Raw genomic sequence first — 13812 nt, 5'->3', positions numbered from 1 at the left:
CCTACTCGCTGAAGTGGAAGAGGTTCTGCTTGTGGTGTTCGGAACAGGGCTTACACCCTCTACGGGTCACCCCAGTGCAGCTGCTACCGTACCTCCTCCACCTGGCTCAATCGGGGCTGGCTCACGCCTCCATTAAGGTTCATCTGGCTGCGATTTCTAGATTCACCAGGACCTCATCAGGGCCTTCACTATGGTCCAGTCGGCTGATAAAGCAATTTCTGAAGGGGCTCTACAGATCCTTTCCGAGGCCTCGGAAAGTCCCTCCAACCTGGCAGTTGAACTTGGTGCTCAACCAACTCATGAAACACCCATTCGAGCCCATACACCGGGCCTCTCTCAAACATCTCTCCTGGAAAACGGCACTCCTGCTCGCCCTGACGTCGGCCAGGAGGGTTAGCGAACTTCAGGCGCTGTCTATTCAGGAACCGTATCTCCAATTCAGGCACGACCGAGTGGTACTCAGGCCCAACCCAAAATTCATACCTAAAGTGCCTTCAGACTTTCATCTGAACGAACCAATTGTCCTCAAGTCCTTTTTTGCGAACCCTTCCACAGCGGCAGAAAGGGCGCTGCATTCCTTGGACCTTAAAAGATGTCTCAAATTCTACTTGGACAGAACCAAAGATGTACGAAAGTCTTCTCAACTGTTTGTAGCCTACAGCAACCCGCGAATGGGTTTGCCCCTAACAAAACAGAGCATCTCCCGCTGGATTTCATCAGCGATTGCGTTTTGCCATGATCAGGCCAGACGGCCTTTAACGGACCGAGTGGCTGCCCACTCTACCAGAGCGAGGTCCGCGTCGGCGGCGCTCTTCGCTGGAGTGACGGTCCTGGACATTTGCCGAGCGGCGACCTGGAAGTCCCCGCACACCTTTTCCAAGCATTACTGCCTGGACATCGAACTGCAGAAGGATGCTGCAGTAGGACAAGCGGTGCTGCGCCATCTCTTCCAATAAGGTGAGCCTTACCTCGTCCCGCCATCTAGGTATGCACTTTCTTCATGGTTTTTCTGCTATATGCATGACTGTATATTACCATGTTCTCTCATGTTGTCTGTAATTTATGCAGATCTGCTGGAGGTGAGAATGTGCTTTACCATTATGCATGTATAACTGCTGGCTACTCTGATTCAGGCATGTGAATCTATGAAAGACACCCAAATACTGGATAAGAAATGCGTTACTTACCTGTAACAGCAGTTATCCAGTATTGGTGTCTTTCATAGATTCACATGCAACCCTCCCGCCTCCCCGGTAAGGACTCACGTACCTCTATGTCTAGTTGCGACACCCTAGCTGGGTGCGTACGAAAATCTGAGGGACGGAGGCTCCTCCCGGGAAGGTTCTAGAGGGAGGTCGGAGCTGATTGGCTAACGATGAGAGTTCGGTCCTTTTTACATAAGGACGTGGAAAGGCCCCAAAGGGGAGGCCCTTCGGCCTATGTTCTCTATGTATGTCCTTAGGACATTACTTTTTTATGTACCGGAGGCTCCCGTCTCGGCGACGGGGAATGATTCAGGCATGTGAATCTATGAAAGACACCAATACTGGATAACTGCTGTTACAGGTAAGTAACGCATTTCATATAGGTCATTTAGCTTAGGTAGACATTGCCGATATGGGCACATTTTTCTGGACGACATTTTTAAACAAGCATTTGAAATGCAATAGGTTTCGCATTTACGCAAGTTTAAGCTACTGGTATTGTAAATGACAATGCCTTTTATTTATGTTTGAAAAACCAAAACATAAATAAAAGGCATTGTCATTTACAATGCCAATAGCTCAAAGTCACGTAAATGCGAGACCTCTTGCATTGCAAATGCTTGTTCTTCTCTGTATTGTGCTGCACACCACTGAGTGGCCTCGAGCACACAAAGGAACACGCACAGATGAAGCCTAGACATTGGCATTCAGGCATGATAGAGTGATGGCTTCAGACCCGGTGTATTTTCAAAGTACATAGCTTACTGGTTGAGCCCAAATTGAAGCCACATGGATTATGACGATAAGGCCCATTCAGGCTCTGAATTGGGGAAATGAATGAGGGGGGAGTGCTTTGAGACCCTATTTTTAGCTTCCACAAAGACTAAAAACTCAGGCCCTCTTCCCCTTGACCCTCCCACACTCATCGGCAGGGCACCCCCTTCGGGACACCGCGCTTCATGGCTAGACAGCATTTGCATTTTTCCAACACTATGTAAACAAACCTTGACTTTTGTTTTATAAGCAGGTGTCCGTGGACGCCGCGCCTCGTGTTTCATTTTGAGGGATCTTTTCTGTGTTTACTTATGGACAGGGCAGGAGTTCGCGGACACAGAAATGCTGCAAATTGACTTTTAGCTACAGGAATGCTTACGAGTTTGTTGATTTACCGCGGTTGGGCAGTGATTGCCTCTGTTGTGCACTCCCATAAATGCACCTCCATCTAAAAGGTTTTAATGACAGTAACATCTGACCCTGCGACCCTCTGGCCCTACAATCACGGGTCTCCTCGAGCACGCTGTCCGGTGTAACCGGCACTGTATTCACCTGCCCTGGCGGTCGATGAAACTTAATTAGTGCATTAAGTAACCCTAATACCTTTGTGCTTAATAAAACGGATTCTCCCTCCCATCCCCTTAATTGTGTTATGTCCCCTCTCCCCAGGAAGGTCACAACCAAGGAGGAAAGATGGCGCCTTCCTCTGGACCTCTGTTTATGGCGATGTTATCTCTGATTAGTGCATAACAAAGTAAATCTGCCCCTCAGAGCGCTAAAAGGACACACCTGGCGTGCTATTACACAATCCACGCGGTGCGACAGGACCCCGAAACTTGTGGCCCCATCAATCGTCTATCAAACGGGGAAATAGTGTGCACATGGCGTTTTATGCGCACGCGCCCTTCTGCGCTTAGTGCAGTTTTAAAAACACATTTTTCTGCACATCAAAGAAGCTCCTGTGCATTCTTTCGCCATCCAACAGGCTGTGATTGTGGACACAGCCATACACCAATGAAACACAGTTACTGGTAACACCCTGTCTGGAGAGGGTGCGGCTTAACGGTTAGAGGGCCGATGTTAAGGCTGGGGGGCCATGTTCGAGTCTGCCAGAAGGCTCAAACATGGGGTGATTATCTGCAGATTACTTAACCTCCCTGCATCTAAAAAATGTATATGTGCACTTTGGATGCAAGCAGTGCTCATGTAAAGCGCCCTGATGACTTCAGATCGGTGCCCGCTATTTATTCTGTGAGCGGGTGTCTTCCCATGGATGGACTTGGTTGTCACGAGCCTACATTTGGAATTTTAATTTATACCGCTAAAGAAGCTGTGACATGGCATACATTATGAGGAGCATAAGACAGAATGGTCCGAAAGGAATGCCAGAAGGTATCTGGTGGGGGGACGGTATAGCTCCTAAAAACCTCATGTTTTGACTGCAGTTAGAGAGAAAGCGCTATATTGTGACCGGTTTAGACACCCCCTCTCTCAGAACAAGCATCCAAGTGCTGCTAACCATTTTGTTGTTAAAGAACTCAATTTTGCTTGTTTTAGAAACGTCGGAAACATGGCGAAGGTTCGAGCTGACTCACTGGGTTCGAACCCGAGACCAAATGTTAAAACTCTGGCTCTTGCAGAGGACGTAATAGGAGTAAAGGCTTAATTTATGGGACTTTCTTCCCACTATTGAAAAAACAATGCATTATTCTGCATTAAAGTAGTAAAGGCGTCACCGTGGCCAACACACAATAAAACAAATAATAAACAAGTCAGGTCCCGGGCCGTGCTGTGATTGGCTGACGTCACGGGGGTGTCACGGGCCGGCAGCCAATCACAGCGCGGCCCGGGAAATGACGTCACGGGGGTGTCCCGGGCCTGCAGCCAATCACAGCGCGGCCCGGGACACACGGCAAAAGGGGCGGGGCTTAAAAAAAGACCCAGAAACGCCCCCGAATCGCGTTTTCACCAGAAAGCGTGATTGACTGTCTCCCAATGGCTAGCCTCCATTTATGGAGCTAGCCAATGGGAAACAGAGGCGGTCCGAACATCCATACTGTTGACAAAAGTTTTCGATCTGGGCGGGGCACTGCGTGCCCTCGCCAGGTCGAAACCTAAAAATGGTGAGTGTGTTATAGTGATAATGTAATTTTTCCGGAACCATGAGACCTATATACTTCCTTTTGGTGACTATACATAGGTTTTGGGGGTCAAATAGTCATATTGAGACCGAAAATAACTTCTCATTTTGCAAAATGGCAGCTATGATGGAGGAAGAAGAGACATATATAGAAATGAAATTAATACAAATGGTTTTTTAATCCTTTTATATATACACCAAACAATGTTTATGATCTGAATATGAAAAGAAATGTTCATCATTCCTGTTTTAGACACATTTTCATAATTCACTTTATTGATTTGTTTTGGCAATCACTTGTGTTACATTTGCAGAATGTTGAACATTTGAGAAGAGCGTATTGACAGGGACAACTTTCTGTAGCGCAGGTTTTGCAAGTACATATTCGTTTAAGTTCTGTTGGTAGAGGCTTTGGAAATTTGGTAGGTTTTAGCATCCCATCAATATCTTTCCAATCAAATTCACACAGATTTTTCTCTACATATGCATGATCCAAAACATTTATATTTCTTCCGATCAAGTAGAAAGCTCTTTTAATATGCCCATACACAGAATATGATGTCAGTGGAAAGTCACTTAGCGGCTCTTATCTCTTGAACGCACTGTATCGAAGATTGTCAAATATGTGACAGTCAGAACTCGTTTTCCACACCCACATAAGAAATTTTTCTACAACTTTAAAGTCAGATTCTTCTTTGGTCTCATCAAATCTTTTTAGAATATTTACAGGTTCAGCAGTTAAAACTCCAAGCTCTTTTCCAATTTTGACCATAGTATAATCACCCATAAGAATATGTGCCTTAATAAGAACACTTGGCATCTCTAGGTCAGGTTTCTTGTACAGAATATGAAGCAAGATTGTGTCGTTTCTTGCCTGTTTTTTGATGTATCCATAACTTTGACAATTCTTGACTTACGAACATTACAACAAATCTAAGTAACACAATAACAACAAGTGTGCCATTTGACAGTACTATGACTCGATTGGAACCATTTCGAACAACCTACTCAACATGTGGCACAACACAAAGGTCCGCTTTCTCCAATTTACTGTTAGGTTCTTGAACAATATCGCCCGTACCTTTTGAATATATCTGTGCAGACACCAACTCCTCATTAAGATTTGTTGCACTTGCAATAATTAGAAATTCAGAGTTCACTGAAGCATCATCAATGTTTTGACGAGTTAGCATCTCCAAGTTCATCTTGTTTGATGTTGATGACCAGAATTTAAGTTGCACAGGTATAGGTGTCGAATTTTTGATATAGATAAGGTCAATTGTTCCACTAGTAGACATTCGTCTGATTCTCTCACTTTCTTTGACAGATAGTTCAAGATAACGATGAAAGACAGTGTGCAGTTCTTGTATGATGCTCACTGACTTTGACAGCTGTAGAACAGTCTGAATGACCTCGCAGACGTTTTGCATTGATGAAATCTTGACCATTTGCAATTGTGACATAGTCTTCAAGAGCAGCAGTTTTCAGTGACGACACCTTTTCAAACTGAAATTCTTCATGTGAAAGGTTTTTTACAAGCTCTTGTACGAATTCACTGGTTGGTTGCAGCATCTTCCTCAAATAATGCGTTTGTTGGAAGAAGTTTATGCGACAGAATGTCCTTGATACATTCACTCCTTTCCTTTGCTACATCCATCTTTCTATGTGCTTGCAGGAGTTGTTTTTACTAACCTGTTTTTTTAGTGGCTGGTTGGATGAAACCCTTACTATGGCAATGTGGAAGTTTTGCTTCAGTGATTGTCTAACAGCTTTTTCTCTTTCAATACGAATCTATCCTGCTTCACTTCTGTGTATAGTTCTTATCCATGTTCCAGGACATCTAGTAGACGTATCTTTATATTCTTATCCACATATTGTTTGATCATAAAGTTGTGTAGTCTCACAGGCTCAGTCATTTCAGAGGGGTTTCATTGCTGCTCCATGAAATGAAGAAAACTCAACGTGTTTATTGAAATGCCCCCCTTACTTTCGCACAAGCTCGTAGTGAGGAACAGTTTCATGGTGGTCCATTAATTTTGAATTTGTCATCTCTCTGAAAATATTACAAATTTAAAGGACTTCATGGTGAACTAGTTGCCATTGAGCAACATATTCACTTTTAAGTGTCTTAACAACAATTCCCTTGAAGCTTTTCAAGTCCTCTCTGGATTGTCTGTTCCAGTTTCATACCTGGAGCCACAGTAGTGAACCTTCCCTCCATGTCTTTCATTATAAAATGTCTTTGGATACATTTTCTGTAGGGGTATAAAACATTTCCCCACTAGTTGCAAAATTCTGATTTCTCTTCACGTTCTATGACAAACTCTACATACTTGGTGTTCTGATTTTGAACTGAGTATATTGAACATTGCCTGGCTTTGCAATAATTTTTCTTTTGAATGACCTTGCTTACTTCTGAGATAAGATATGCAAAACTTAATTTGTCGTTCTTGTTTCAGAAAGCATTCCAACGCAATGTTTCTGTAGCCTCAGATATGATGATCATACCTTAAACGAACAAATATAATGAGTTCCACTCAATACTGACTAGACAGTTTTGCTTCCAAAGATTTCATCCTCAATAAGCACATTGTCTATGCCACATCCACTGAGAACTTCTTGCACACCTCAATACAACTTTTGTCATGTGGAAAACACCCATCATTGGATAAAGATCATCATAATTCTACTGGATTGCTCATAAAACTGTCATCTACGATACGGGATACACTTTCATCGCAGAAACTTGGCGGGATAGGCTGGTCTTCAAGCTGTACACGATGGTGTAGTAAGGTGACTATACCAAAGTAAGGTATGGTGTGCACAGAGTACAGTTGATCCCCTAGCGGCTTTACCGAGGCTAAGTAGATAATACTAATGCTCTCTTTTATGGTAGTGTGGTCGAGCAGTTAGGCTTATCAGAAGGCTGTGTTAAACATTACTCAATCAAAAAATTATTACACACACTCAATGACTAAATCTGAGACCAATTGTTTGTAAAAATATTACTTTGTATATAGTATTACGTCGAACCAAAGATACTTAGTTGCAGTAAAATACGTTTTGTAAAATCACAGTTTTTAAGTATAAAAAGTGGACACCTATGGAGGAAAAACACTGTTGTAATTTCACAGGTAAGTACTCAATTTACAATTCCAATGTTCGGGTTTTAGGACCAACACTGGGCAAGGGTCAGATACATGTAGAGACTGCACCACCAGCGGCCCTGGGGTGGCCGAGTGCAGAGGTTCAAACTGGGTCACTGGGGCCCAATGTTAGTCAATTGAGACTGGGAGCATGCAAAAAAGTGCTGGTTGCAGGTTGGTAAAACCGGAGTTAGGGGTCAATCTTTGGGGGCTAGCACCAGCACTGGGAGGGGGGGGGGGCACGAAGTAGCACCCAATACACCCCCTCAGCAGTACAGAGGCGGCCAGGTGTAGAGTGCCAAAACCGCATCAGCACCCAATGCAAATCAATGGAGAATAAACATTTCAAACAAAGTCTGCAAGCTCAGATCAGGAAGCTCGAAGAAGTGGCTCTGGAGGTAAGGTGGGATGTTGAAGGGCACCATCGTTCGGGCTCCTCAAGGCCTGGGGCTGCGGTACAGGGGTGTCCTTTGAGATTGGAAGATCCTTACCGGAGCCGATAGTGGGTCCTTTGTATTGAGGCTTCAGGCATCGCCGTGAGGTCCAGGAGATGTCACTTTGGCGTGGAATCGAGCTCATGGCTGCTGGGGAAGCCTTTTAGGACTGGTGGGCCATTTCGACTCAGGCCGGAGAAGTCTCGTGCAGAGGTAGGGCTAGAGGTCACGCTAGCCGGTTCAGCAGGGCACTGGAGCTCTTGTTGGTTTCTTTGTTGATAGGAACGCTGTCCTCAGGAGTTCTTGGCCTTTAGAGAAGGCAGGCAGTCATCCCAGGGTTGTTGAGCCTGCTGTGCCTGCTGCACGAGTCTCTTTTTGACGCAGGTTTCTTTGCGGTTTGCAGACATGCTGGTAGGGCTGGGGTCAAGTCAGTTGTCTCGAGTCTATACTGCTGGTACGGCGCTTTGGTACTTCATATTCTCTTGGTTGCCAGGAATCTGAGGATCAAAGTTCAGGGGTGTCCCTAAATACTCAATTTAGGGGTGTTACAGGTGTGGCATGTAGTACTTACCTTTAGGGTGACTACATCCTTTGTATGTCCTCTCCATTTGGGGAGAGGGCATGCCCCTAATCCTATTGGCAGAAATCCTCACAGACTAGTATGGAGGATTTTCAAAGGGGGTGGCATTTAAGCTTAGGACACCTAAGGGGTGGTCCTGGCTGAGAGGGGACACACCTCTTCTGCTTACTAATTTTACAGCCTACCTTGCCGCTGATAGTGGGGTTTGGTCAAGGGGCTGGGCATCTCCACTAGCTGGAGAGGCCCAGGCTAGCATAGAAAAGGGAAGGAAGATTTTGAGACTCCCCACCCCCTCCCCCCCTGAATGCTGTTCTTGCTTGGGGGTATGTGTGGAGCACCTCCACCCAGAGCAGGCTTTGATTCTGACCCACAAGAGGACAAGGCTCCCACTTTGGAGGTGTCCGAAACGTGTCACCTCTGAGGTGCCTTCTGAGTGCATTTATTAATGAATCCAACACTGGCATCAGTATTGGCTCAATAATTGAGATGCTCAGTACCAAACATCTTGGGATTCAGTGAAGCCTTCATGGAGCTGTGGAGTTGTTATTGACTTACTCCAAGTCCATTCACTCAGTATGGCTTCACTATGCACTTATAAGCCCTAAGAATGGACTTAGACACTATATGGGCATATCTGCTCATGCAATTATGCCCTCACAAGAGGCTTAGTGCACCCTGCCTTAGGGCTGTAAGGCTGTTGTAGGGGTGATTTGCCTATGCCTCTTGCAGTGCTGGCAGGCCTGGCACACAGGGATGTGTACCAGGTCGACTCTTCACTTTTAGCTGCACCAAAACACGCAGGCTGCAGTGGCTGTGTTTATGTATTTGGTGCGGGGTCTCAGGGTGGCACAATACATGCTACAGCCCTTTGAGACTCTCTGGTCACAATGCTCGTGGGCCCACGGGTACCTATTACAAGGGTACGTTTCTGAAAGGTAGTGGAAAAGTATTCCGAAAGAACAGTGATTAGATATAGCAAACCAGTAAGCTAAAATGTATAGAAGTAAAAAGATTTGACAGCCTGACATTGGTAGTTATTTAGTATGCTTGAACTAATAGTGTAAGGGTCTTGTAATTGGTTTCATAGAGTTTGTATTGAGATAAACAATGGTTTAGTTTATAAAGGCTTAGCGTTGGTTGGAGTAGAAAGTGGATGGTTTTTATAATAAGCAAATTGTTGAAGAGGGATGGTGGTTAATGAAGTATTTAGTAGTGACGGCTAGCAAGAGAACTGTACGGGTCGTATAATAACACTGTAGGAATCCAGCTTTTCTGCATGGTCACCCTGCATTTTTCGCCTTTCTCTAGACCCCTTATATTTTTGCTGCTGTTAAATCTTTGCATGTTAACCCTGCTAACCAATAGTCAAGTTCATGTACTCCCCTGTTAAACATAGGCACATTTACATATTCCTCGTTGGTATATTTAACTTGCCTATAAGTGCCTAGTATATGATGCAAAATGTACCCAGGGCCTGCGAGTTAAATGCCAGTAGTGAACTGTAACACCTATTGTGCCATCCACTACAATGGCAGTGTAAACAGGAATTCAGGTCTTCCCTGTGTAGCCTGACTGTGGCAGTTTAAGCACTGCATTTTGACCTGTAACAAATGGACTTCTTGATGCTTCTTAAACGTAACACAATCGGAACACAAAAGGAGCACTGTAATTATCACAACATCTTTGATCTTGATGGACAGACAAGTAAAACGATGACAAACTGAGAAAAATCAATGAAAGGCAGTGGCTGAAAGGGACTGAGCCGAAGCCCCACACTCTCTCTTCGTTTTTAATGTGCTTTTTCCAAATAATTGGTGAGTTCTGATAATGCAGGTAGCTAAAGCTTTCTGTAGCAAAACTAAATCGGCACTGGCAAAGCCAGTTATACTGCCCATTGCTCTTAATTTTTTCCTTTTTATTATGAGCCTACGCACCAAAAACAAAAAGGAAAAAAGAAAACCAGCTGCCACTAAAACCATACACTTTGGTTGAAAAATGTAAAATAAAAAAATATTCACCAATGCAGCTGTTTTACTAGTGATGTCTTTGAACAAACTTTCAGATAAGCCACGCTTTTTATTATTTTTTAAATATCCAAGAATAAATCGTTACCTAACCAAGCACTCAAATTGCAGGCAGCTAAAATGTTAGTGTCACTTAAAATCTTATAACACAGCTCAAAATAAAAGCAGTCAAAGAAATAGTCAGAATTTAAGTTTATATAAGAAATAAAATAAATGTTCCGTTTCACTGAAAGGAAAGGAAGTACTTTTAGGCGCATGTGAACAATGTGCACTGGCTTTTTGCAGTGTGAAGGGAGCCAGGGGGTAAAGTGGGCTGACCCATTGTCAAAATTTGAAAAGAAAATGGATGAAGCGGACTAACAAAAAATTTGTGCCGTTATGTATATTTATGTTTTTGGTGGGAAAATTAATAGCCTGGCGCGATAGCTAAAGCTACCTCAAAGGCCAGACTCAAAAAGACACTAGTTTGAGTAAAGTTCTGATATGTGAATTCTTGCCAGGTTGGGTATACTTTTGTGCAGCAGTTTTTGTCGTAAAGGAGAGCAAACATTCCTGTCAATTGACATTTAAAACTAATTTTTTTTCACCTGTCCCCCACTGCAACTTTCGAGTCCTGGCTGCATCAAACACACATTCCATGAAAGACACTAATGCTGTTTAATTAAACGTATCGATTCATCGAACAACGCCAAACATATTAGCAAACCAGAAAATGCATTTTCTATGGAAAGCAGACCTTACCCTAACTACTCAGTTGATCTTACCGTTTGTGTAATATATAGGGGTCACCAGGAACTTTATGTAGTGCTAGTGCATATCTGCCACCCCAAAAAACGACATTAAATAAGTTAATCAGTGGATATCTTGCGCTGCCCTATGGTTTTGTGTCTGACTTCTGTTTTATATATGCTGACTTTGATATAAATGTGCCATGTTAAAGTAAGGTAACCGCGTTTGCGCAGTTTTACATTTCCTATGTGACTTGCAGATTTGTCCAAGCACTTAGTTCAGAACTACGGGGATGTTGAAGAGCTTATGGATGCAGGAAACATCAATCGCACCACGGCTGCGACTGGCATGAATGACGTCAGCAGCCGGTCCCATGCCATTTTTACTATCAACTTCACTCAGGTAGGCATTAGCGAAACGGACTTTAATCACATTTTTCATGACACCGTTTGATTGCTAATTGAAATGTGCAGCTGCCAATCAGGGCCCTGTGAGAACTAATTAATGTTCCTGCCATTAATAGAACAGGAAGGGGGTGTGCTTCAAGTGTTGTTCCGCTTTAATTAGAGCAGCATGTGTGATGAATGTTTTTCTGTAGTAGCAATTACAGCTGTTTGTTGTTCTCTACAAGGATGTTGTCAAAAGGAAACCAGCACTGGCATAGCCAATAGGTCTCGCATTTTGGGACCTTATAAGTGTTTAGTTATCCAACACAATATCCTTGGTGCAATAACATTAACTGTTGCATGGCTAAACACTTATAAGGTCCCAAAGGCAAGACCTATTGGCTACGCCAATGCTTGTTGCCCTTGAAGCCCAAATCGCGCTTTTATACCTTCCGCGGTCACTTAATTCATGTGTCAATCCTTACATTCCGGTTATCTCACTGGGCTCACCTCAGGCTGCTCTTGGCCGAGTCGTTCGGCGGCTGCCAATGAGGAAACGTAGAGGGCAGGCTGGCAATAAACTGGCCTGTCCAGCTGTTCTCAGGTCCGTGCTGGCAAAGGTGCAGCAGATCGTAGACCTGCTCTGCGGTTGTTAACATCTCACATACTGAAGGGTACCGCAAGGCTCCCCCTCCCACCATGCCCGGGTGCTGGCTACCCTGGCCGGGAACAGCAGCATGCAGCGGTCCGCTGGGGCTAGACTTTGCCCCTCTTGCGTAGTGGCATCCTCAGCGCCATGCAACAACTATCGTAACCTCTCTGGCCTCAGTCCGCGGGGGATGTTATCAGGAGCTGAACCAAAGAGACCCCTGCTCCCTGTTCTACCTGCTGTGAGCAAGGTGCGGGGCCAAACACGAACTGTAGCAGCGACAGCCATGACACCAATCACCACACGTGCACATGGGTGAGACTGTCTGTGAGGCCACGATACGAAGGTCAGGCTTAGTTCCTTCAGTTCTTGCTGAATACGACATAATTAGACAGCCTGATCCTAAAATGGCTGCTAATGTGGCCCAGGCGCTGTCTCATTTGTTGTAGATATTTACATATCTGTTTACAGCGGAGAATTCCAGTAAAAGACTAGACTGTGAGCAGAGCTTTCGGAGTGTAAAACTGCTTGACTTCCTGTTTCTGAACGACAGCAGGTTATAATATATCACTTACCTATGCAAAAAAGTTGAATTTGTATTTCCGTATGTGGTGCTACCAATTGTCGCAAAAATGTAAATTGTTTTATATCAGTATAACTTACTTTAAACGGTGTAATCAGTCAAAGTTTTTAGTGTGTTTAAAATAATTGTGACATCGTTCAAATTTGCATGATTCATTTTTTACAATAAGGTCTTGTAGTAGATGTTCCTAATATAGAATGACTTCTCACCAATGTGAATGGGGCTTTAGTTTCTATTAAAAGTATATTAGTAAATAGTATCCTTAAATCCACCGCAAAGTTAAACAAGCACTCGTGCTTGTGCTGCCATGTGCTTGCAGCTGTGAAAGAACATATGGCGCCTGCGATGCTCGGTAAACAAGTGGGAGGGTTGGAGGGAGTGCGAGATCATGCGTTTCCCTTGCGGGAGCGAGCAGCGGCAGGAGCTTTAATTGCTAACACATGGCGCCAAAGCTCGCTACCGCAAGGGAATCGCCAAACGTTCTCGCGTTGCCATTCAAAGCAATGCAATGCTTGGCCGTTTTTGCCCACAAAGCTTTGCCGATGACTAAAGGTCTTTTTCCTATGCAGCGCATGCGAGACCTAAAAAGTACATTAGAACTCTGTCAAATGGTTATTGCCAAACCCTACTCATATTTTCAGTAGTTGGTGATCAGCTCCTGAGGCGGAAGCCGGGAGTGTGTAGCTCGTGTTCTGTTTAAAAAAAAATAACATTTTGCTGTTTTAAAATTACCCTGCACCCTACCTGCATGCACTTTTCCAGCTGAATCCCGCCCGACATCCCAGCCGAGTTAGGCGCTTGGGGGGATCGGAGGGACACGCTCGCGCCACCGCCACCCACAGGCAGCAGGCTTTGGGGATAGCGCGATTAGCGCTCTAGTCTTTGTTCCAAGTTAGGGGATTTAAAATGAGGCCAGCAAGGACGCGCAGCGGACGCGCACAACAGTGGCGCCGATGGCGCGCCGAAGCAGCGCCAAAGGCAAGCCCGTCTGCGCCCGTCCGTGCCCGACCGGGGCCGGGGGCCAGGACCCCTGTCCCCCGGCTTCGGTATAGCCCGGACGTCCTGCAGAGTTTGGCCCATATCTCGGTGCCTCTTACAGGCGTCACTATTGACACCTTCAGTTCTCACAAGCTGTTAAAATCCCAGTGGGGAAACACTGCTG

General features: G+C 44.7%; 1 protein-coding gene across 3 annotated transcripts in view; it reads left to right on the top strand.

Moving 5' to 3' along the window:
* The window catches only part of KIF16B (kinesin family member 16B), a 1618961-nt gene that overhangs the window by 463177 nt on the left and 1141972 nt on the right, over positions 1–13812 (top strand). For all 3 annotated transcript variants that reach the window (XR_015296683.1, XM_086927730.1, XM_086927729.1), the window contains exon 7: positions 11292–11434. Coding sequence is in view for 2 of the 3 variants with exons in the window: in XM_086927730.1 (XP_086783856.1) it covers positions 11292–11434 (143 nt within the window). In the remaining variant the exon portion in view is untranslated. The remainder of the gene's footprint in view (positions 1–11291; positions 11435–13812) is intronic.

Source organism: Lissotriton vulgaris, chromosome 6, assembly GCF_964263255.1.
Source record: "Lissotriton vulgaris chromosome 6, aLisVul1.2, whole genome shotgun sequence".
NCBI classification, from domain to species: domain Eukaryota; kingdom Metazoa; phylum Chordata; class Amphibia; order Caudata; family Salamandridae; genus Lissotriton; species Lissotriton vulgaris.
The sequence above is the reverse complement of the archived record's forward strand: the minus strand, read 5'-3'. Positions and strand labels throughout refer to the sequence as shown.